The sequence below is a fragment of the Eumetopias jubatus genome, unplaced genomic scaffold, assembly GCF_037043125.1.
Source record: "Eumetopias jubatus isolate StellerSeaLion01/CBP00866 unplaced genomic scaffold, mEumJub1_p1.0 scaffold_7, whole genome shotgun sequence".
NCBI lineage: Eukaryota > Metazoa > Chordata > Mammalia > Carnivora > Otariidae > Eumetopias > Eumetopias jubatus.
This window is the reverse complement of record NW_028274813.1, coordinates 103,783,392-103,807,799: the sequence shown is the minus strand read 5'-3', so window position 1 is coordinate 103,807,799 and position 24,408 is coordinate 103,783,392. Positions and strand designations below refer to the sequence as shown.

The 24,408-nt window shown below is 37.2% G+C and overlaps 1 protein-coding gene across 6 annotated transcripts in view; it reads right to left on the bottom strand.

Annotated features, from left to right (window-relative positions):
* Positions 1-24,408, bottom strand: part of USP3 (ubiquitin specific peptidase 3) — a 105,176-nt gene that overhangs the window by 69,090 nt on the left and 11,678 nt on the right. For 4 of the 6 annotated variants that reach the window (XR_003608624.2, XM_088024841.1, XM_028100266.2 and 1 more), the window contains exons 2-3: positions 4,883-4,943; positions 755-886 (exon numbers count right to left, since the gene is read on the bottom strand). Coding sequence is in view for 5 of the 6 variants with exons in the window: in XM_088024841.1 (XP_087880967.1) it covers positions 755-886; positions 4,883-4,943 (193 nt within the window). In the remaining variant the exon portion in view is untranslated. Of the gene's footprint in view, positions 1-754; positions 887-3,434; positions 3,536-4,882; positions 4,944-24,408 lie in introns of those variants that run through there. The other 2 variants (XM_088024840.1, XM_028100268.2) reach the window with 2 other exon arrangements.

Sequence of the window (24,408 nt, the reverse complement as noted above, 5' to 3'; positions counted from 1 at the left end):
CTTCTGAGCATACCAAATGAAGATGAATTATTTAACATAACTGTAACCTAAATAACCTAGTTCTAAGTAGTCACAAAAATCGGTACTTATTTCATTGTCATTTATATGAAACAGACATGCATATTATATTACAAAGAGAGAACAGGGCCTCCAATCTCCTTTTAAAGGATGTGATACTTAAAAAAAAAAAAAAGGCTGAAAGGCTACACATGAAATTCTTAACATTTATCTACAGAGGAGGAGACGAGAATGGATCCGTGCTGGGAGAGGGGTGATTGTCAAAACAGTTTTTAAACCAAGAAGTTACGTTTTCAAGATTACATAACAAAATGTTAACTGGACAATTAAAACATGGGCTTGGGTTTTTGTTTTGTTTTGTTTTGAACATGACTGTGTATCTTATTATTCTTCAATTAAAAACCAAATAAGAAAAATAAAAATAATTATAAAGAACAACCACAAAGAAATACTTTTCATTGCCCTGAAGCTTATCAGGATGGACAAGGAACAGAGGGGTGGGAAAGAGGAGGCCTAGAAGTTGAAGGGAACAATGCAGAGTAAAATCTGAATGAATAAAAAGACAGGCATTCCTGATGGCTCCAATCCCCTATGCATCCTAACAAAACTAAAAGGAGGTAATGGCAGTAGCGACTGGTTTAGAGATTGATGGGGGAGGGGAAAGAGGGAGGGAAATGAGGAAACCCTTGCACACACTGAGTAAGGAATATCATCTCCAGAAAATATTAATACTTACCAGTAGGTACTGTAGCTACTGCAATCCATACACACTGTATGCTGAGGTTTATCTTGCTTTTCTGATTTCTTATGATTAGTTAAGGGTACTTGTGCATCTTCATAATGTTTTTTTGCATGGCCATTCACATACCTTAAAACCAAATAAATTTTTATTTTAATCTAAATATTGCTTTGGAAGTTAAAATAGTAGATAATAAAATTAGATGATAATCAAATTAGAATGAGAAAGAATTCCTCCTTATAAGAGCATTCAATCCTAAAGAGCATTCAATTAGTGATTAAGCTTAGTGCTTAAAATATGCTTTTTTGCAATCAAACATGACAGTCAACTTTTAATCACACACAAGATTAGGGCCAGGCCAGGCAAGGCTCATCTATGCAAATCAGTTTCAATATCACGGCTATTATCACTTATCAACTCCTTTGCTGATGCTTTTGCTTAGCTTTTTCCTTTTTTTTTTTTTTAAGCTTTTCTCAGACTGCTAACCAACTCAGGTTATTCTCAAAGGCAAGATTTGTAAACTAAATCACTCAACCACTTCCCACAGGGCCACAGACTGTGCTTGGACTGCTGTTTATATGAAAGTCAGATAGGGAAACAGGATAATCTCTTTCTCATCAATATGGCTTCAGACATTTTATTCAAATGCTTAAATAATTAGCTCCACTCAAATGGAAACACATTTGTTTTAAAAACAATACAAAGTACAAATCATCTTAAGTTTATATAAACTATTTCTTTACATGGACAAAGATAATTAAAGGTTGACTATATTCATAACAATTTTCTAACACTTTCTAACACAGATCTAATAAATCAGTGTATTACAGAAAGCAAAATGAAACTGAAATAATGTACATGGCGCAACCACCCAAGTTCCTCTAAACCTCCACCTAAATACTGTACAATGTTGTAACTGGCCGGTACTATGAAGACCCTTATAAAACAAAACTTCCCATTTCCTAGAAAGTAGTCAATTTATAGAAGGCAAGACCTTATTGAAAACTCAGTCAAAACAAATGTTGGTCAAATGGTACCAAAATAAACATACTCAGAGAGTTAAAGTAATGTTTTGTCATGAGGCACCTTAATTATACCAGGAGCAACACTCACCTTGGGGAAAGCAGAACAATTGGGGTAAAGAGGGAGGACAACTTCAGGCCCAGCCTCTACCTTAGGAAACCTGGAAGCATTAGAGGCAGTACTAACCTCAACTTAGATTTTGGTGGGTTTTTTCCCATTTTTTTCATTATAGTAAACATAACCAAAACTCGTGTGTATTTGGGTCCTCTGTCCACAAAAGTAAACTAAAATCAATTTTAAAATAAAATAATGATTAAGAGTATAAGCTCAAAAATTAGACTGCCTGAGTTCAAAAGTAGCTTTGTCACATGCTGGCCACTTGAGCTTAGATGAGTTACTTAACCTCTCTCTGCACTTAACATTTTCTCATCTGTAGGTATGGAGGTAACAGTACTTTTATTTCATGCGTTGTTAGGTGATTAAGAAATCCATGGCTCAGAATGCATAAATGAATGAATAGATGTTGGTAATTATTTTATTCATGTTTTTCTTTATATGCTTAACTACTATTTATTCAGAATTCGAACAATATAATTGTTTAGAAAGTGGTCATATTAAGCACATACATTGCGTAGGTCAAGAAACACCCAATACTTAATTAAAAGGTAAACTCCAAGGCATCATATAGGTTCTATATCTAATCAGCTCAATTTCCTATGCCTATAGAATTTATACTGTGCCATGAGAAACAAAATATTTATAATGAGCACCTTCAAAATCAAAGAAAAATACTGAACAATGATAATAAGGCATCACTACTTTTAGGTCTTTGAAAACTGATCATCTGTACATAGTACATATAGTTCATTTAGCCACCACACTGTAGAGTCTCTAATTGTACTAGATGTTTAAATGGTTACTGTAGGCGTTGCTGAAAAGTAAGAAGTATATTACTGCTGACATTAAGATTAGTAATGTTTTGCCTAATATTCAAATACATCACTCGCAAGTTAACAATTATGTATAAACTGGATAAATATTTCCCTCATCTAATTTTAGATTTTAACTGGGCAATCTGGTCTAAAAAGGAAAAGCGTCAATATATATGTCACAGATTTCTAACCATAATCACAAAAATTTGAAAAATAAATGGGATGATGTCGTGAAGGTCAACAGAATATACAACTCAAACATGCTACTGATAAATTGAAGGAATATTCAATTTAAGACTTTCTGCAGAAAACACTCCTAGAATTACTGAAAAATCAGGATCCTTGGCAATCAACACCCAGGGTCACATGATAAAAGAAAATTAGCCAATTAGCTATGTAAAAAGAAGATCCAAATGCAAGCTACTCCCATTATCTGTTTAATCTAGTCATATTTCTCTGAAACTATGTTAAATTTCTCAATTTAAGACTGCTTACAATTGGAAACAGACTACCTGCAGAGTCTAGAAATTTTTCAATTTATTTTTCCAAAACCTACTTAGACACCTATTTGTCCCTTGCTATTAAGAACATTAACCTCTCCAATTTTTGAGAGTTTGTCAAGTCTTTTTATTGGCATATGACCTTCAAGATTTAGGCCGTAGAGCACTATGAGACAACTGGAGAACAGAACTATATAAATTTTATTGCATTATAATTCTCACCTCTCAAAATCTAGGAGAGGAATCTGTCTCTTCAAGTGAAGAATTTAAGTGCTTCTACTTTTCTTCTTTTTTTTTTTTTAATGTTATCTGTACAAAGTATTTTCAGGTTCCCCAAATCCTAGAGATTTCAAAACCACAACAGCCACAATTAAGATATGCAGTTAACATTTTCCAAAGGTACTTTTAAGTGTACATGGAAAAAATACTCAATTCCATGACTCAAAATGTGAAAAATCAAAAGTTAACTGAACACAGATGCTCTCTTCATGCAATGAGGGTTTAAAAATAACAATGGGGAAATAGTCCTAATAAATACAATGTAGATTTCAGCCTATGTGACAGTATGATTTCCCATTCTCTTGCTGCTAAACTATACTTCTAAGTAAATTCAAAGTGGATTTTCTAAGTTAAAAGAGCAATAGAAATAAATGTGCTGTCAAGCTAAAAAAATGCAAAGGCTGATATTGAGTTTGAGTTCGAAGAAAAAAGTGACTAAAGTATTTAAGTAACATCATTTTGAAGCCAAGAATGGGGAGGAAATGCTCAGGCTTGAACAAAATCTGGGGGGTAGGGGGTGTTAAGTCCCTGGAAAACAAAAATATCTTAATGGAACAATGGAACATTTCATACATTTTAGACAGCAATTAATAATGAACTCCACAACGAGACCCTTTTCAAGGGAATTCCTTTATCTATAAACATTTTGTTGTTTTGTTTTCAGAAGAATGATTTGATTCAAAAATCAGTAAAGCAGGCGCCTGGGTGGCTCAGTTGGTTAAGCAACTGCTTTCGGCTCAGGTCATGATCTTGGAGTGCTGGGATCGAGTCCCACAGCGGGCTCCCTGCTCAGCAGGGAGTCTGCTTCTCCCTCTGACCCTCTTCCCTCTCATGCTCTCTATCTCTCATTCTCTCTCTCTCAAATAAATAAATAAAATCTTTAAAAAAAATAAATCATAGGAAGACTGTTTAAAAAAAATCAGTACAGCTGGGAATAGTGTAGGCAATAGATGAAACAAGTTTGGCAATGTTTGATCACTGTTGAAGCTGGGTGATGAAAATAATGGGGTTCAATTATATTACCTCTATACTTTTGTATATGCTTAAATTTACCCTATTAAAAGGTTTAACAAACAACCATTAAGGTAAACTTTTATTTAAAGAATTCAAAGTTCCCTCATTTCATCTTTTCAATCAAATATTACTAGATTATCTGATCATCAAATTAATTCTTGTGAGTACCAATATAAATAAAGGGTTTCCCCCTAGATTTTCCTCAGTTGTATTACTGAGCAAACAGACTCCCCTGGGAAAGGGAAGACTTACAGAATTTTACATACAATGATTAAGCAATGGTGCTAATAAATCCAGGTCACTAAAACCTTGACATAAAGCCCAAGGCAAATTGAAAAAAGCAAGTAGGGTAGTGAAGTAATAAGTATGTTACCTACCTTCCACAGTGGACACTTGAACAAGTCAAACAGACCCAGGGGCTTTTGTTGGAGCGGCACACTAATAAAAAGAAAAATACACAATATACCAATTGTATCATGTTACTTTCCAGTTTCTCCCCTAATTTGTAATATCATATCCTGTGATTAAGTTATAAATTCCATGGCTGCTTAGGGGTACTGAAATCACAAATCTCTGCTTCGTGAGTGCATTTACACAGAAAGGCTGCCTAATTACAGTTATATTGAAAAGAACTGAAATGCATGTCCACAACGGCTATCATTTTAATTGTTGACTCAAATAGTTCAACCACAAGTTAAACATATATATGCTTTTTTTCCTTTATTATTTATTTCTTTTTGCCACAGTCTCCAACAAGCTGACAGCCTATTTTCTCTTAAAAACATTTTTTTAAGTCTAATTTTTTAATCACAAGTCTTTGCCAGGCAAATTACATACTACTATAAATGACAACTCTTTCAGGTTACCTAATGAGAGGCGTAACCTAAAGATACAATTAGGAAGACTAAATCCAGTTCTTCCCAAATTAGTATCTTGGTTGCATAAAATATAATTCTAAATATGACAACTGCATTTAATTCTTGCTGAGCATATAATTGACATTAATTATTTTAGTTTTAGTATTATAGGGATGAGGCAGGCAAGAAAAAAATGAAAACTTTAAAAACACTGATTATAATTTTGCTTGTGGTTTACTCATTCAACCTAAAAAAAAAAAAGCCCAATAAACATAACAATGATTTTCAAAAGGGAAGGGGCATAAAAATCACCTGGAAAGCTATTTCAAAATGCGTATGTTCTACTCAGGCAGAGATATCTACATTGGGGTCGGGACAGAGGACAAAGACAATGGGTGTTTTGAGAAAAGTAGCTTCCCAGGTGACTACCTAATACAACCCCCCGAGAACCACAAGTCCACATCCTAGGGGTATGGGAGGGGCACCAAAGCACAACCACACACTCAGGAGTACAATAAATTCACCACCTGGCACATAGTATGTGCTCAGTAAACACTTGTTGAAAGTTCAAATTTCCTAGTTTAAGACACCAAGCTCTTCCAAGTTCTGGTCCCTACTGTACTGCTCTTGCCTTATACATCACAACAGGCCTTTCTCCCTGTTAAGAAAAATTAACCAAAACTGGAAAAAAGATTCATCAAGAACTGTAAGCCCTTTCAATGTATAATGAAACATTGTTTAATAGGTCCTCCCAAAGATATTTTATTAATAATAGCTTGATCTGCTGTTTACTTTTGATTAGGACCCAGATTCTATGAAGTTACAGGTAAGCTTATAGATTTTTTTTAAAGATTTTATTTATTTATTTGAGAGAGAGAATGAGATAGAGAGAGCATGAGAGGGAAGAAGGTCAGAGGGAGAGGCAGACTCCCTGCTGAGCAGGGAGCCCGATGCGGGACTCGATCCCGGGACTCCAGGATCATGACCTGAGCCGAAGGCAGTCGCTTAACCAACTGAGCCACCCAGGAACCCTAAACTTATAGATTTTTATTTGGTAGAGACAGTATCTGTCCAGCATGCTCCAAAGGTAATGGTTTTACCACCCAGTAGGACATTAACTAATTGTATATTGAGTTTAGCAATTTATTTCAATGTTCTTTCTTTAATACCTGCATACACTCAATTCCTCAAATGTTTCTAGAATCAGCTTTACCATCCTGCTGGTTTCCTCATTAATGAGTTAAATAAGTCTCTGACATACGTTCATTCTGTATTTGTATGGGAGGGAAGAAAGAGGTGGGCAAGGAAGAATAGGAAAGCACAATGATACACTGCCCAAGGGATTCTACTTGTCTGACCAACACAGGGCCCTAACTATTTTTGAATATGAAAACTGCATGGTAACATTCCCTTCTGGCAAGCAAGGGTCCTACCTCTCCTTAGTGCATTCACACATTTACATTAACCGCCACAGGGCCATCCTTCATGAAGGCATTTGAGTTTTTTAATCATTTGGGTCCAATTTTATTATATGTGCATGTAAGCTACATGACCAAAAGGCCAAGAATACCTGTCAAACTGCTAACAACAATTATTACAGGCAGGTACACGAAAAGACCATATTTGAGAGGAGACTGTTGGCTTTTTATTTGTACACCCCTGTGCTTTTGATATGTATCAATAAGAATATGATGTTTTTACAGAGGCGCATAGGGGAAGGGAGGGAAAAATACAAGACAAAATCACAGGGAGACAAAACCCTAAGGGACTCTTAATCATAGGAAACAAACTGAGGGGCGCCTGGGTGGCTCAGATGGTTAAACGTCTGCCTTCAGCTCAGTTCATGATCCCAGGGTCCTGGGATCGAGTCCCGCGTCGGGCTCCCTGCTCCTCGGAACCCTGCTTCTCCCTCTGCTTCTCTCTCTCTCCCTCTGTCTCTCATGAATAAATAAATAAAATCTTTAAAAAAAAAAAGGAAACAAACTGAGGGTTGCGGGTGATGGACATTAAGGAGGGCACGTGATGTAATGAGCATTGGGTATAAGATTATGAATCACTGATCTCTACCTCTGAAACCAATAATACATTGTATGTTAATTAATTGAATTAATTGAATAGAATTAAAAAATTTTTAAAACTGTTTTTATAGTTTGAAAAGAAAGTTCTATAAAGTATATTTTTTAAAGAAAAATAAATTAGAACACAGCTTACTTGAAATAGGTATTCATGGTTTGAGATATAATTTGGAGGACTGAAAAACTAAGAATAGTACTGTTTTGTTCCTCCAGCAAATCTCTTTTTCTCTTAGTAAATACTAAGAAACACCATAACTCAATCTGGGAAAGAAAGCTGTTGAAGTTTAATATTAACCTGAAATAAATAATTATGTTACAATAGTAAGTTTAGGCCCAAGTTTTTGACATCTAGAGTTTGTTTTCATTTTAATTATGGAAGATTTTTTCCTCCTTTAAATGAGAAAAAGAAAATCTACAGCAAAATCACTGTTACTTTCATGTGTTTTCTACCAAGCGTTCCTTTGTTCCCCCTTATAGTTGGAAATATACACACAGCACATACAATTTCATGATCTAACTTCTCCACTGTCGATATATTATTTTTTAAAAGATTGTATTTATTTGAGAGAGAAAGAGAGAGAGCAAGCACTAGTGGGGGACAGAGAGGGAGAAGCAGATTCCTCACTGAGCAGAGAGAGCCCAATGCAGCTAGATGCAGGACTTAATCCCTGGATCCCAAGATCGTGACCCGAGCCGAAGGCAGATGCTTTAATCGACTGAGCCACTCAGGCGTCCCTCCACTGTCAGTATATTAAATGCATTTCTGCATGTTATTGAATTTAGAATAGTGTACTCTATATCTAGTCTTATAATATCTCAATTACCTCAAAAAGTTTTATTAATTTTTTAATTTCTCAATTTCAAATTTTAAAATGGCACCCTGAGGCTGAGGGGAGAAAAAATTGGGGAATAACTGCTTGATAGGTACAGGGTTTATTTTGGGATGATGAAAGTGTCTTACAACTAGATAGAGGTGGTGGTTACCGATGTACTAAATGCCACAGAATTGTCCATTTTAAAATGGTTAATTTTGAGTTATGTGAACTGTACCTCATAAAATAAATAAACAGGTACTTTAGACAAGGATGAGGAGAGAGAGTAAAAGGAAAAAGTACTGACTTTTAAAAACATTGCAAATAAGTGACTGTGCCTTTTAGTAAATCTCAAGAGTTCCCTTTCTGAGTTAAGAAACCGGACTTCTTCTATCATGAATATTTATAATAAGAAAGTTAAAAATATGTGATAGGACAGTTGGTCTTGACTATTTAAATGATAGTACCTTTTGAGGGCTTAATACTTTAACACCTGAGAGACATCTGAAAGCTAAAAAGCTACAGAGAACAGGGTATGATGGGGCATTCTGAAGCCATTTACTGTACTGCATCGGGGGATGTTCACTGTTTATACAGACCTTATCCAAATTAGAACCTTTCGTGTACCCAAAACAATTATAAAATAGGATGAAAAATATTGGCTTTAAATTAAACTAATTCTCAATTATTGTTAAGAATAGAACAGGACATAACATGAAAAAGAGAACACTACAAATAATCTTAAAATTGTTTATTTTATCACCTAAGGGGCACTCTCTTATAAAAGGTAGTCTCAATTTATAGGCAGATGAGTTTCAAAAGTTTATCTGTAGGATGAACATATTTCCCATGGAAACAGTATTAGAGGTTTCCAGGCTCTTCTATAAAACTCTAAGTGAACCGTAACGTAACTGAAATAATGTGCAGTTGACCCTGGAACAATGCAGGGGCTAGGAGTCCCAACCCCCGCAGAGTTAAAAATCCACATATAACTTCTGACTTTACTAATAGCCAAAAAACTTTATTAATAGCCTGTTTTTGACCAGAAGCCTTACTGATAACATAAACAGTCCATTAATACATATTTTATATGTTATATGTATTATATACCTCATTCTTACAATACAGTAAGCTAGAGAAAAGAATGTATTAAGAAAATCTTAAGGAAAATACATTTACAGTACTGCACTATGTTAACTGAAAAAAATCCACATATAAGTAGGCCCACATAGTTCAAACCTGTGTTAAGGGTTACCCGTGTATATATATTTAAAACAAAAACACACATAGTCAATAAAAATGTTTTTAAGCTATCCAGTGAAACATAAAAATATTAAGCTGAAGTAGTTTTTATTTTTTAAATTTTAAAATTTAGAACTTGACAGAAAGAGTTACGAAGATAGAAACCTAGAGAAGTTCAAAAAGATAAGTCCAGGGGCGCCTGGGTGGCTCAGTTAAGCGTCTGCCTTTGGCTCAGGTCATGATCCTAGGGTCCTGGGATCGAGCCCCGCATCGGGCTCCCTGCTCAGTGGGAAGCCTGCTTCTCCGTCTCACACTCCCCCTGCTTGTGTTCCCTCTCTCCCTGTTAAATAAATACAATCTTTAAAAAAAAAAAAGGGAAGTCTAAGAACTCATTAGGGCTCTTTTTAGTACACCTAATTACACTTCAAGGTGACGTCACAGCAAGAAAGCTGGGCAGTGTATTTCTCACACTGTTACACTTGGCCACAACAGGATCATTGGATTTCATAAATGGACTTCTGCCTTTTACTCAGAATATGTTGTCAAAGTTATTCTTTCTTCCAGCAATCTCTCCCATTTGCTGGTTTTCTTCCAAACACAAACTCAGTGCCCCTTTTCTAAGCTCAGGCATCTCAACCCAGACGTTGGTACTAAGTAGGCTCCTTCTACTCTCCTCCTTCAGCTATGGTCTCAGAACCTTCTTCTGGTCCTGTTCTCACCTCAGCCACAAGCTCTGCAATTTGGCCACAGGGCCTCTTTGGAGGAAGAGGAGAGTCTTGATCCTTTCCCGAACTAGAGTCACTTTCCAGAAAGTAGACGCCGTAACACATAATGCTAGGCAAGGGAGAGAGGTGGAAGAGCACCAGCCTCTAAATCATGCTCATGCCATGCCTTCTTCCTAAAGTCCCCAAAGCTTTAACTCTCCTGGAAACCAGGAAGTTAGAATTGATAGGGCACAGAGGTAGAGGGAAAGCTTCCAAATGATCTACAGACCTAAGTGGTATCCTCCTTTATCAAGAGATAAAAACTAGGGAATTTGTGCTTAAAGGGGCCTATTTACACACAGATGTTTTCGGGTTGCGTTCAGAAGACAAGGAGTTCATAAGACAAAATAGCATTTATACTTCCCACATAACCACTGGTCTTCAATACCCTTAGTTTTCATTACACAGAACATAACAATGTAGAGTAAATTTGATATTTAAAGCCTACCAACAACACTCTTGGAATTCTTTTTTTTTTAATTAATTTATTTTTGAGAGGGAGAGAGAGAGAATCTGTGGAGGCAGGGGGAGGGGCAGAGGGAGAGAGAGAATCTCAAGCAGATGCTGTGCTGAACACAGAGTCCCATGAGGGGTTTAATCTCATGACCCTGAGATCATGACCTAAGCCAAAACCAGGAGTCGGATGCTCAACCGACTGAGCCACCCAGGCACCCCTCTCTTGGAATTATAAATTTTTGTCTTTTATAAAACATCAAACACCAGCGCTTATGACACACCTTAGTGTCTCTACACACAAAACAGTTCAAGCACACAGCACTGACATGCAAGCCACTTATAGTGCATCCATTATTCAATAGTTGCTTCAACTGGTAGCGAGGCTCTTTATCTTCTTAAGAATTCAGAAAGGTGAGGATCTGATGACCAAAATTCTAGTCTGGCTCTACCATTACTAGCTATAGAACTGAGAATATCACTACTATTCTGGGTCTATTTCTTCATTGTAAAATGAAGACTAGGGAATAAGCATATCCCCTCTAATCATAAGATTAGTCAAAGAACATAAGGGAAAAAATAAATGAAACAACAATGTCATCCTTCCCTATAGATAAAAGTCTTCCAACTCCACTCTCCACCTAACTTAAAGGTTTATCACAAGGATCAATTGCTAATGTAGTATAATTTTCTAAACCAATGGTTTTCAGCTTTTTTTCCTGCCTCCAACCACTTGAGAGGCAAACACATTCCCACCACATTGCCCATCAGAAACAGTAATTCACTGCAGCTGCAGAAGTGGAAAGTGTGGAATCATTGAACAAAACTGTTACAGAAAAACATGCTGCTATGACAGTAAAACTCAGAACACCACTCCCCCAACACACACAAAATTTTTAAAGTGCAACACTCTAAAAATATTACCAAGCCATAAGAAAACATCCATAATATAGGTTTTTTTAAAAAAGCAAGTTCACTTTTATCTAGTTAATATTCATCTAAGACATATTATGTGCCACGCACTATGGCAACCATTTTATGAATATTACTCATTTAATCCTCTAAAATCCAATAAAGAATATACTATTCTTTGGCCTGTTTTACAGATAAGGAAACTGAGGCAGAGACAAGTTATGTAACTTGCTAAGTTAGTGACACAACTAGAAATCAAACTCTGTTTGAAGGCATGGACTGCCGTAAAGCATTAAGTCCAGAAGGTTGTCATTTTTGTTTTAAAAAGATTTTATACTACGTGTTTCTGTGTGTATATTATATGCCTCTATATAAAATTTTTAAAGTCTGGAACAATATGTGGTAACTGTTAATGGTTATGTAAAAGGAATGGGATGAGGGATTGGAGCCACATGGATCTACTTTCCACGACAGTGATTTTGTCAGAAAATGTTACTTCTTTTATAATAAAAATTTTAAATGGCTCAAGTTTAAAGATACTGGTATTATAAAGTTGTCCTAATGAAAGAGACTTATTCTAAATTATTAACCATGAGTGGTAAGTGAAACCAAAATCCAAGATTATAACTCTATGGGTTTGTAAAAATATAATCAGTGAAAACAAAATTTTTGCAGCTGTTATTCAAAACACATACACACACACACACACACACACACACTCCACAAGTATCAATAGCAAAACTGTTAGTCCTCTTAAAACTAGAGAATAGGGCAGGATTATCATAAAAATTCTGTGAGTATTCCAGTAAATATAAGTAGAACTATATTCTAGGACTAACCCACCAACTGATACATTTTTAGATATTTAAGAGCAAGGCATATAATCTTCTTTATACCATAAATATTATTTGAACCATATGCTCACAAGCCTATTCCATGCTAAAAGTTCTGAAGTCTCTCCTATCTTCAACTTGAATCCTCTGAAATTACCGGGGGAAGGAGTTGGTAAAGTCACATAAAGAGAGCAGGAACTGGGCTATAATATAGTATAATATAGTCCAGAAAAGAAGAGATCCAGCTATCCTAAGCAACTGCCAAAGGTGCCAGAGCAGTCTGAATGCAGCCAAACTCATTGTCTGTTGCCACCCCACCCCCCATCCTCCAGTGCTGCCCATTCTAGGAATGGGCATTGGGTTCCCAGGGAACAGAGAAATAGAGTTCTCTTAAAAAGCAACAGGAGGTGCTCAGGGCCAAAGCAGTGAGCTAATGCAGAGTTTGGGAGACTAAGCAGAGGTCCAAATACTGGAAAAGGAGGAGACCAAGCATGAGTACCAAATGCAAAGCGGACAAAAGTGGCAGGTTGGGACTCAAGGCCAAGATCACAGAACCAAAAGTTCAGGGACAAGGCAGAGAAGGCAATTACGAAGCAAAGCTTATCTTGGTCATCTTTCCACTTTGCCCATGAGAACCTTTCCACCTTCTTCCTCCTGGCAGCTCTCTCCTGCCTCACTCCCATCCTTATTCAAGGCTTAATCTTAATCTCTCCTGAATCATTAAATAAGTAAATTGTTTTCTGGTAAAGTCACAGTTCAGTATTTCTCATAATCATTCTCTCCTTTCTGTTTAACAGCCCTGTAACAGATTAAAGATAGCCACAAAGTGTTTGACACTACTCCCACTGAGAAGTAGATCTGTATCCTCATTCTTTGAATTTGGCAGGCTCTCTAACTGCCCTGACCAACTGAATATGACAAGTGACTCCATATCCATTTGCAGGTCTAGGCCTTAAGAAATTGACAGCTTCCTCTTGCTATTATTTGGAATGCTTACTCTTGGAAAAGCCAGCCACCATCTAAGCAGTCTGATCACCCAACATACTGTGAGAAACCCAAACCACATGGGGAGACCTTGGAGAATATGACACCATGGCATGGGGGGTTGGGAAAGGGAAAGAGACTGGAGCACAGAAGCAGCAGAGATGTGACTTAAGAAGGCATCTTGGGGGCACCTGGGTGGCTCAGATGGTTAAGCGTCTGCCTTCGGCTCAGGTCGTGATCCCAGAGTCCTGGGATCGAGTCCCGCATCAGTCTCCCTGCTCCTTGGGAGCCTACTTCTCCCTCTGCCTCTCTCTCTGTCTCTCATGAATGAATGAATGAATAAATAAATAAAATCTTTATTTAAAAAAAAAAAGGCATCTTGGAAGAAGATGTTCCAGCCCCAGGTACTCCAGCAGATGCAACACCAGCCAAGTTTCTCCTGAATTCTGATCCACAAAATCATAAGCAAAATGAAATGGTTGTTTTAAGCTACTAAGATGTAGGATAGTTTATTATGCAGCAGTAGATAATCAGAAGACCACTTCTACAAAGAGGAGTATCAGTGATCTAACATCCTTCATTCACACCTGCCAAACTCACTGAAATGACTGACACTGTTGTTTAACAGAAGTGAGGATGGGAACCTCCAAGAGGTTCTACCCTTAAGAATCAAAACTATACAAGGGCTAGACGATCCCCTCTGCAACAGAGGTAGTAAGAGAGTAAAGACATGGTGGTCTATCAACTAAGTGGCCATCATCTTTGGGACTGGCTCTTTCTATATCCTCCCAATCTTTTAATAACTCAAATTCAGATGTACTGTTACAACCATAAGGCAACCTAATTCCTTCTTGAGCACTCCTAATGTTGCCCTATATTATAAAAACAACCTTCAAAATCTCAGAAACACTATTCCCATAGCAACCCCAAATTCTGAATAAAGATCCTTAAGAAAGTGTCATTGGCACCTGCAAGAATTCCTTTTCTCTCCTTTAAAGGTACAAAGCCTATCCTTCATTTCTTTGGCCTCTCTGGATTATGTTCTTTAATAAGCATTCTGACAAACCTCAGATTTTACTGAAGGTTCGATTTGAAAAACTGAAAAGTTATGAATTGAGAACATCCTACTTCATTTCTGTTTCCAATTCTGTCTTTGCTCTGAGTTCTGACATATTCCTGAGCCAGCCTGACTTGATCCCTATCTCACTCAGCAATGTCTGATCCCAGGCCTTTGTAGCTAGAATCAAAAGCCCACATGCTAACCAGAATCCGAAGATTTCTGAGGAAGTGCTCACACTTTTCTCTTAAAGTTCTCATAAAATTGTTACACAGCCAGCCCAGAAAGAGGAGGGAAGGGAAGGGCACAATGACCAGAACTCTATTCCACATCATCTCAGTTGAACTAAGCAGAGGCCTTAATCACCTGCCCTTGACTCTTGCCAAAAGAAATCTTCCTTCTTTAATATAAAAATGTACCAAATGACTAGGTTATCCTCATATGAATGTAACTGTTACTCTACAGACTCAAAATAAACATGTTAGAGGTCATGTGATATAGTGAAGCAAGCATGGCAGGCTTCTGGACCAACAGTTTTACATTTACCTTCTAGCTTTACCAGTTCTTTTATTCTATGACCTAAAGAAGCTGGTTCCAGAGCCAGCTTCCTCATCTGTAACACAGGACAAATACCACCTCTACCTCACATGGCTGTGGTAAGGATTTCATGAGATAAAAGATATAACGTGCACAGCAAAGGGCCTAACAAACAGAAAGCACCAAGGACTGTCAGTTCCTTTTCATTAAAAATATATTAAAAAGAATAAAATGGCTGGCAGGGGTTAATTCTGGTGGCTGCGATTATATATAACAGTTAACATATTGTCCATATATACCATGACTACTAATTCTCAGAATTTTTTCTGAGTTTACACTCACTAAAAGGAACTGCAGCTGACAATTCCTTTTCATAAAAAATCTCATATACATGTCACATTAAAAAAAACAGCAAAAATCTCTCAGAAACTCCTCCTATATTTGACCTAAAATTATATTCAAAACGTCAAATGAATCAGATAAAATACTCAATTTTATTTATTTATTTATTTATTTTGACAGAGAGAGAGAGAGAGAGAGAGAGAGAGAGAGAGAGGAGAGAGGGAACACAAGCAGGGGGAGTGGGAGAGGAAGAAGCAGGCTTCCCGCTGAGCAGAGAGCCCGATGTAGGGCTCGATCCCAGGACCCTGGGATCATGACCCAAGCTGAAGGTAGATGCTTAACAACTGAGCCACCCAGGCGCCCTCAATTTTAATAAGCTTATTTCAAAATTAATTTAACTACTACAATCACCTTAATGTCAGAATCATTAAACTTTATACATCTAATGTAAAATAAATATATTTAGAAAGCATTTCAGATGTTCCTTCTGAGAGATGTGCAAAGAGGTTTACACAACTTAATAAGATACTACTCAGATAAAATATTTAAGTACAGAGGCAACTTAAGTGTCAAAATCATACTGAAATATACTGAACTCAGAGGTATTCAGAACAGAGATTAAATCCTGGTTCACCAATCTAATCAAGCAAAATATACCTTGTGTATTCTAATATCCGATACAAACTGCTAGGCCAAGTCATTTAAAAATATTTTTTAATTTATTGATTTTTATTGAATTATAGTTGACACACAATATTACATTAGTTTTAAGGTATACAACAGTGATTTGACAACTCTATACCTTATGCTATACTCACAAGTGTAGCTACCATCTGTCATCATACAACACTATTACAATACCACTGTGTATTCCCTATGCTGTACCTTTCATTCCCATGACTTAAACATTCCATAACTAGAACCTGTACCTTCCACTCCTTTTGACCCATTTTGCCTGTCTCTCCACCCCTCCCCTCTGGCAACCACCAGTCTGTTCTGTTTATAAGTCTGTTTCTGCTTTGTTTTTTAGATTCCATATGAGTGAAATCATATGGTATTTGTCTTTCTCTGACTTATTTCACTTAGCATTATACCCTCTAGGTCCATCATGTTGTTGCAAATGCCAAGATCTCATTCTTTTTCATGGCTGAGTAATATTCCATTACACACACACACACACACACACACACACACACACACACACACACACACACATTATATATATCTCCCACATCTTTTTTTAAAGATTTTATTTATTTGAGAGAGAAAAGAGAAAGAACAAGCGGTGGGGAGGGGCAGGGGCGAGAAAGAGAGAGAAGCAGACTCCCTGCTGAGCAGGAAGCCTGATGCTGGGCTCAATCCCAGGACCCTGAGATCATGACCTGAGCTGAAGGCAGATGCTTAACTGACTGAGGCACCAAGGCGCCCCTCTCCCACATCTTTATCCATTCATCTATCAATCAACACTTGAGTTCCTTCCTTATCTTGGCTATTATAAATAACACTGCAAGAAACATAGGGATGTATATATCTTTTTTGAATTAGAGTTTTCATTTTCTTTGGGTAAACAAAAATATTTTTAAATTTCTAATTCTTGTTTTAGCAAAGAAGAAAACAGGAATGATTTCAAATCACACCAGATTAAAAATGGTGATCAGCTTATTTTTTTGAACCTGTAGGTCAAAATTTAATTCCTCCTTATCCACCTTACTACCAGATTCTCTTTAAGAAGCAATGTCCTTGGCCCTTAGAGGCCAATTTTCAGACTGTGCTCTAGCTTACTTTTCCAACTTTTTCCATGTCAGGGCATGCACAGAAAATGGTAACATCTGTATGGCACATGCACATAAATTCAAAAGGCTTCTCAGGACCATATTAAGTGGGATCCCCTTGGAGGCTACAGCCACCCTTAGGCTGGGGGAATCACTATTTCAACACATGTATAATTCATTCATGGTCCCTCTGATGGGAAGCTGTGCTAGCCAATCTTTTACATGGTTATCTACCGATGTAGGAGGAGGTCTCCCTTCTGCGGCAATGCCCACTTATTGGAACAACAGACTGGAAGTTCTCAACCACCTGAGAGAGCCAGCAGTATTATCTGGGAATCCAAGATACCATTCCTCTGAAGATTTCAAGTTTGTAATATTGACTAATGCTCTAAGACCTATCAGAGAAAACAGATGCCTGTATCCCCATTTCTAGCCTATGTATAACTCTCTTATCCTACTGTAATTCTGTGACCCCAGGGAACAGCCAGGCAGCAGCATAACATGAATTAAATTAAAAGTAAGAGAGAAGTCCCAGAAAACAGTTCAGTCTGAGTACTTAGATGGTAAAACAGCATTGATTAGTATGTATAAGGAGCAATCAACTGCTTATAATGAAAATGGACCCAGAACATATCTGATTAGCTACTATGTACTGACTAAAAATGCTTTCAAGGCCACTTCAGCTCTCTGATTTCAAGGTTTCCCAGGCAGAAAAATAATTACAATAAAGTATTTCCCTTCAACAGCCTTAAGTACATTTGTAAGACCACAGCAGATGGGAAGACAGGAACAGGCAGGCAAATAGGTTGAAGTATTATCATAAAATCACTTACACATTACTGCTCACACAACTAAAAAGTTAAAACTTTCAATCTTCCCTGTAGATACTCTTAATACAAAAATACATTTGTACAGGACTATTAGTTGCAGCATTACTTGTAACTGTAAAATATTGAAAACAACCTAAATATAGGAGCAAAACATAGGAGAATGGTTAAATTCACTGTGACACATCCACAAATGGAGTACTATGAAGCTGTTAAAAAAAAATAAGGAAAATTTCTACAAACATAGAGTAACATACAGGATATACTGATAAATGAAAGAAGCAAAGTCCAAAAGTGTATAGCTAGTTTGCTACCTTTTGTGAGAGAAAGATAAGAAAATACTCATGTATCTGCTTTTTTTTTTTTTTTACAAAAAAGAAACACAGGAAAATAAATCAGAATAACTGTCTGCAAGAGTGGGTGGCAATGAGTGAAAGGATTGGGTAGTAACACTTCTCAGTAGAGTTTTAGCTTTTGGAACTATGCTAATATTTTATACACGCAAAAAGGAAAATAAAAACCAGCAAGGAAGAGGTGAAAAAATCCAAAATCGAAATCAAACACAAATGAACCCAACTATATGTCAAATAAATAAAATAAGTGTATTAAAAGATGGAGGGAAAGTAACCCAAATGACTTTTGAACATAGTACTTTACATACTGTCAGCACATAGATAAAAAGAACCATAAACAAGTATTGAACTCTAGTCAAAAGGGGTTTCCTTTACAATGGTATGGGTTAGCAGTTCTGGAATTACTTTCTCTGATTATGGCACAGAGCGAACAAGTACATATGCTGAGGATAATGGGAACCAGATTTTCAATGCTGGAGAAGAGCATTACAAATATGAAAAGGGGCAAGACCAGACCTGTGGTGCTGAATTGGAATTACAAGTATTAATATGAACTCACACACACACATTCACACAGATAGAGATGTGTATTCATTTATATTTCTTAGCTTTTATCTGCTGAGAGATCTTAATTTACAAACATTATTCCCCACTAAACGGAATAAGGGACACTTGGAAAAATGGCTGATTCCAAGGCTGGGGTAGGCTGAGTACAAGATGAGCCTGGAGTATCTTGTGTCTGAAAGAGCTCAAAGAACAATATGGACATGTCAAAATTACAGCTTAGGCTGCTCCCACTAGCCAAATCTACGATAATCTGGGCCTCAAAATAATAACAATATCACAGAATAAAATAAAAATTTATGAGTCCATACTGATACAATAAATGAATAAGTAAGAGGGAGGGGAAAGAAAGCTCTTCCTTACAGAATACTAATATATTTAGAAAAAATACAAGTTAAAAATTCAAAATCTTAAAAAAAAATTCAACATCTTGCAACCATCCTAGTAATAAGTGATTCAGTCAAGAATCATCAATGGATGCTAAGTTACTGGGTGAAAGCCTGGTGAGGAACAGGATATATACACAAAATCTCAAAGTACCTCCCACAAGATATTTATTAATAGCAAAGGGAAAAATAGTAACTTTACAGTGGAATAACCTTGCAAATATTACCTTAATAATCAAAGTTAACATTACTAAAAATGAGACAAACCAACATCATATACCTCTTGATATGATGCCCTAAGACACATTACTTTTGTAGTATTCCTACCAAAAAAATGTATGACCTGAATCAAATCATGAAGAAACATCAGAAAAACTCAAAATGAAGTACATTTTATAAAATAACTGAACTGTATTCTTTAAAAAATACCACAATCTCGGGGGTATCTGGGTGGCTCAGTCCGTTGAGGGTGGGACTCTTGATTTCAGCTCAGGTCATCATCTCAGGGTCCTGGGATGGAGTCCACGGAAGGGCTCAGTGGGGAGTCTGCTTCCCTCCCTCTCCCTCTGCCCCTCCCCCAGTTCATGTGTGTGCCTGTTCTCTCTCTCTCTCTCAAATAAAGTCTAAAAAATTTTAAAAAATAAATTTAAAAATACCACGATCTGAAAGATAAAAGCCAAGGAACTGTTTCAGATTAAAGAAGACTAAACCATTATGACAACAAAATGAAATGCATGATCCTGGATTAGATCTGGGGGAGGTAGGTAGGTGTAACACAAAGGGGAAACTGCTGTAAAGGACGTATATAAAGGACATTATTGGGACAACTGGAGAAATGTGAATATGGAATGTGCATTAGATAATACTACTCTATCAGTATTAAATGTCTGATTTTGATCAATATCCTATATTTATTGAAAAGAAATTCCTTGTTCTTGGAAAAAAACAAACAAGTATTTATGGACAAAGGAGTATTTTATCTGCAAATTACTTGGGAAGAAAATATATAAACTGAGGGTGCATAAATGATAACACAAGTGGGGCAAAATGTTAACAATTGGTGAATCTAAGTAAAGACTCTTAACTATAGAGAACAAACTGATGGTGACCAGAGGGGAGGTTGGTGGGGGGATGGGTTAAATAAGTGATGGGGATTAAGGAGTGCACTTGTGATGAGTACCGGTTGTTGTATGAAAGTGCTGAATTACTAAGTTCTACAACTCAAACTAATACTACACTGACTGTTAACTAACTGGAATTTAAACAAAAACTTGGAGGGGGGAGAGTAGATGGAAGTTCTTTGTACTATTCTTAGCAATGCTTCTTTAAGTATGGAATTATATCAAAATAAAAATTTTTTGAGATTAAAAAATTTTATTTATTGCCAACTGAGGACATTTTTTTTACCAAAGCACAAGGGAAAATGTTAAATTATCAAAGCATAGAGCCAGTTTTATGAACCCAGCATTAACTCCACTAAATTGATGCATAATGAACTAATCCAGTAAAAAAATCCAACATATCTACTACATATAGTAGTCCAAATGACCTTAAAACTGCATTTCTTTTACATATCCAAAGTCTGGCTTGTGATTTGGCTTCCTAAACAGAGTCAAACCCTTTGGTTTACCTACTCTTTCTGCTGACTCTGATAATAGCAACAATATTTTGCTCTGTCCATAAGAGAAGGTAAATCTGAGTTTGATCTTTTACTCAAATTAGAGTAATGCAAAATTTCAGTTTTAATGATTTAACTATTTGAATGTAACCAATAAGATCCATTTTTGATAGGACAAAGCATCTTGCCCTAAAAATGATTTAAAATATTTCATTTAAAAATAGACACTAAGGGGTGCCTGGATGGCTCAGTCAGTGTAGCTATCTCGGAATTAGTGGGATCAAGCCCCAAGTCAGGCTCAGGGCTGGGCGTGGAGCCTGCTTGGGATTCTCTCTCTCCCTCTCCCTCTGCCCCTCCCCCCACTCACCCCTCCACCCCTGCGCATGCTCTCTCTCAAAAAAATAAAAGACATCAAATAAAACATGGCAAACCAACTTCTCTCTTATCTCCTCTCCCTCCTAACATCCATGAAAATTACAGTAAAGGAATTAAAAAGATACACACAAGGATAAAGAGAACATGTGAGGCAATCAAAGCACACAAGAGACTTCAACATGTTTTTGGAAGCCAGGAAGAAGGTAGAGGAGCAGTAATAATCTTGGTAGTACAAAGGAAGCTACAACCTAACTGCCATCAGAGAAGCATGCAGGTGGGAGGTGGCCCTGGGCTCAGGGACACTGGGCACAGCAGACAGCAAGGGGAAGGACAGGACTGAAAACAATGGATCCAAGGGCCATAAGGAACAAATGAATCATGGAACTTCCTATACCCTGATGTCAGAACATCAGTGGCCAGGTGTACACTCCCTAGAGGGAAGACTGAAAAACTGAACAAAGCTAAAAAAGTTATCATACAGACATCTTCAGTGTTACCTCCAATGAAGAAGATGGTTTGTTCCCCCATTTCACAGCGAAGCCCACTGACAGCTTTTTAGTGCCTCACTCTTATAAGAAGACACATAAGATAAAACAAATCCTTGAAAAAACCTCTAGTCTGAGAGAATCATTTTATTTGAGAGAGTAAGAGAGAGAGAGCATGAGCGGGGTAAGGGGCAGAGGGAGAAGCAGGCTCCCCGCTGAGCAGGGAGACGGACAATGTGGGACTCGATACCAGAACTCCAGGATCATGACCCGAGCCAAAGGCAGACACTTAACCGACTAAGCCACCCAGGCACTGGGAGAGAATCATTTTAAAAAGAAAAAGAGGAAGGGGCACCTGGATGGCTCAGTTGGTAGAACATGCGACTCTTGAGTTCAAGCCCCACATTGGGTGTAGAGATTACTTAAAAAAAAAAAAAAGGAAAAGAAAAAAAGAGGAATCCACAGGAAACAGAAACAGTGCAGGGAGCACAGAAAAACTCTGAAACAAACAAATTCTAAAACCCCAGAGTAATAGGAAAAGATACTGCAAAACAATAGCAACAGGATTTATGAAGAAGCAATGATCAGAAAAATGAGAAAAAGCTCCTGAAAATTAAAAGTATGATTAAATATCAAAATTCAATGGAAGGCAGGGAGAGAAAAAAAATCAAGGAAATATCTCAGGAACTGGAACCAAAGGGCAAAGAAATAAAAAGATAAGAAAATTGCAGTTTCTATCTAGGACACCCAACATTCAATTAATACGAGTTCCAAAAAGAAAAAAGAACAAATTAAGAGATGTAAGTATGGGAAGATAAGTACGCCTTGAGTACCCGTCACAATAGAAGAAAACTACCTATGCCAACACACATCACTCTGAAATTTCAGAACACTAAGGATAAGAAAAACATCCTAAAAGTTTCCAAGAAAAAGAATAGAAGGATATGAAGGCACAGTAATCAGAAAAGCATCAGGTTTCTCAATAGCAACACTTGGAAGCCTAAAAACAAAGGAACAATTTCATATTTCTAAGAGAAAAATCTTTTCTAATATTCTATAGTAGGTCAAGCAATCAAGTACAAAATTAGAATAAAATTGTCAGACTTGCATGGGGTCAAAAATCTGCCTCCTATGAAAAGGGAGCTGGATGATATACTCCAGCAAAACAGGCTAATAAACCAAGAAAGAGAAAGACATGGGATCCAGGAAATGGGAGATCTAATACAAGAGGACATCAAGGGAATCATAGGATAAAAACTGTCCAATAGGCTTAGAGAACAATTAGTTCAAATGGGAGGAAGAAGACTCTGGAAAGGAGGTCTTCAAGGGGAAAAAAATAGTACTAAGAGATTACCTGCTTAAGTGCTTGAAAAATAATATTCATAGACATAGGACAGATTTGTAAGTACATTTGGGAGCAAATATGTAGAAGATAAACTTTTTTAAAAAGGCAATTACTGGGGCACCTGAGTGGCTCAGTCAGTAAAGCACGCAACTCTGGATCTCCAGGCTGTGAGTTTGAGCCCATGGTGGCTAGAGAGATTACTCAACAATAAAATCTTTAAAAAAAATTAAAAAATAAAAAGGCAATTATTAACTCAAGGAAAAATAAAATTCAAGAAAAAGTAATCTCCATGTTAACCAAAACTTGTAATCTAATTATACTGAGAAATGGAAAAAGGGACAGAAAGGAGAATAGTACAAACACATTAATGTCCTCATTTACCACAGCAAGATGTCAAGAGATAAAGCCTAAAAGCGATAAATTAAGAAATAACAGTGTATTACTTAGAAATATACAGGTACTGGGGCTCCTGGGTGACTCAGTCAGTTAAGCGTCTGCCTTTGGCTCAGGTCATGATCTCAGGGTCCTGGGACGGAGCCCCGAATTGGGATCCCTGCCCAGTAGGGAATCTGCTTCTCCCTCTCCCTCTGCCCCTACCCTCCCACTTACGCTCCCTCTCTTGCTCCCTCTTGCTCTCTCTCAAACAAATAAATAAAATCTTAAAAAATAAAGTATACAGGTATTTACCTGCATGAAAGAGAAAAAAACTAAATAGACCTTAGCATGGTTGCCTATGGACAGTAAGACAGGGTGGAGGGGTAGGAAATCGCTGCTGTTTTAAACCTTATGATACTGGGGCGCCTGGACAGCTCAGTCGGTTAAGCATCTGCCTTCAACTCAGGTCATGATCCCAAAGTCCTGGGATCGAGCCTCGAACTGGGCTCCCTGCTCAGTGGGGAGTCTGCTTCTCCCTCTGCCTTTCCCCCTGCCTGTGCTCTCTCTCTCTCTCTCTCTCTCTCTGTGTCAAATAAATAAATAAATAAAATCTTAAAAAAATAAACCTTTGATACTATCTCTTAACTGTGTCTATGTATTACTTTTTGAAAACATGAATTAAGGGGCGCCTGGGTGGCTCAGTCGTTCAGCGTCTGCCTTCGGCTCAGGTCATGATCCCAGGGTCCTGGGATCGAGCCCCGCATCGGGCTCCTGCTCAGTGAGGAGCCTGCTTCCCCCTCTCCCACTCGCCCTCCTTGTGTTCCCTCTCTCGCTCCGTCTCTGTCTGTCAAATAAATAAATAAATAAATAAATAAATAAATAAAAGAAAACATGAATTAATCTTTATGTTTTTTTAAGATTTTTATTTATTTGAG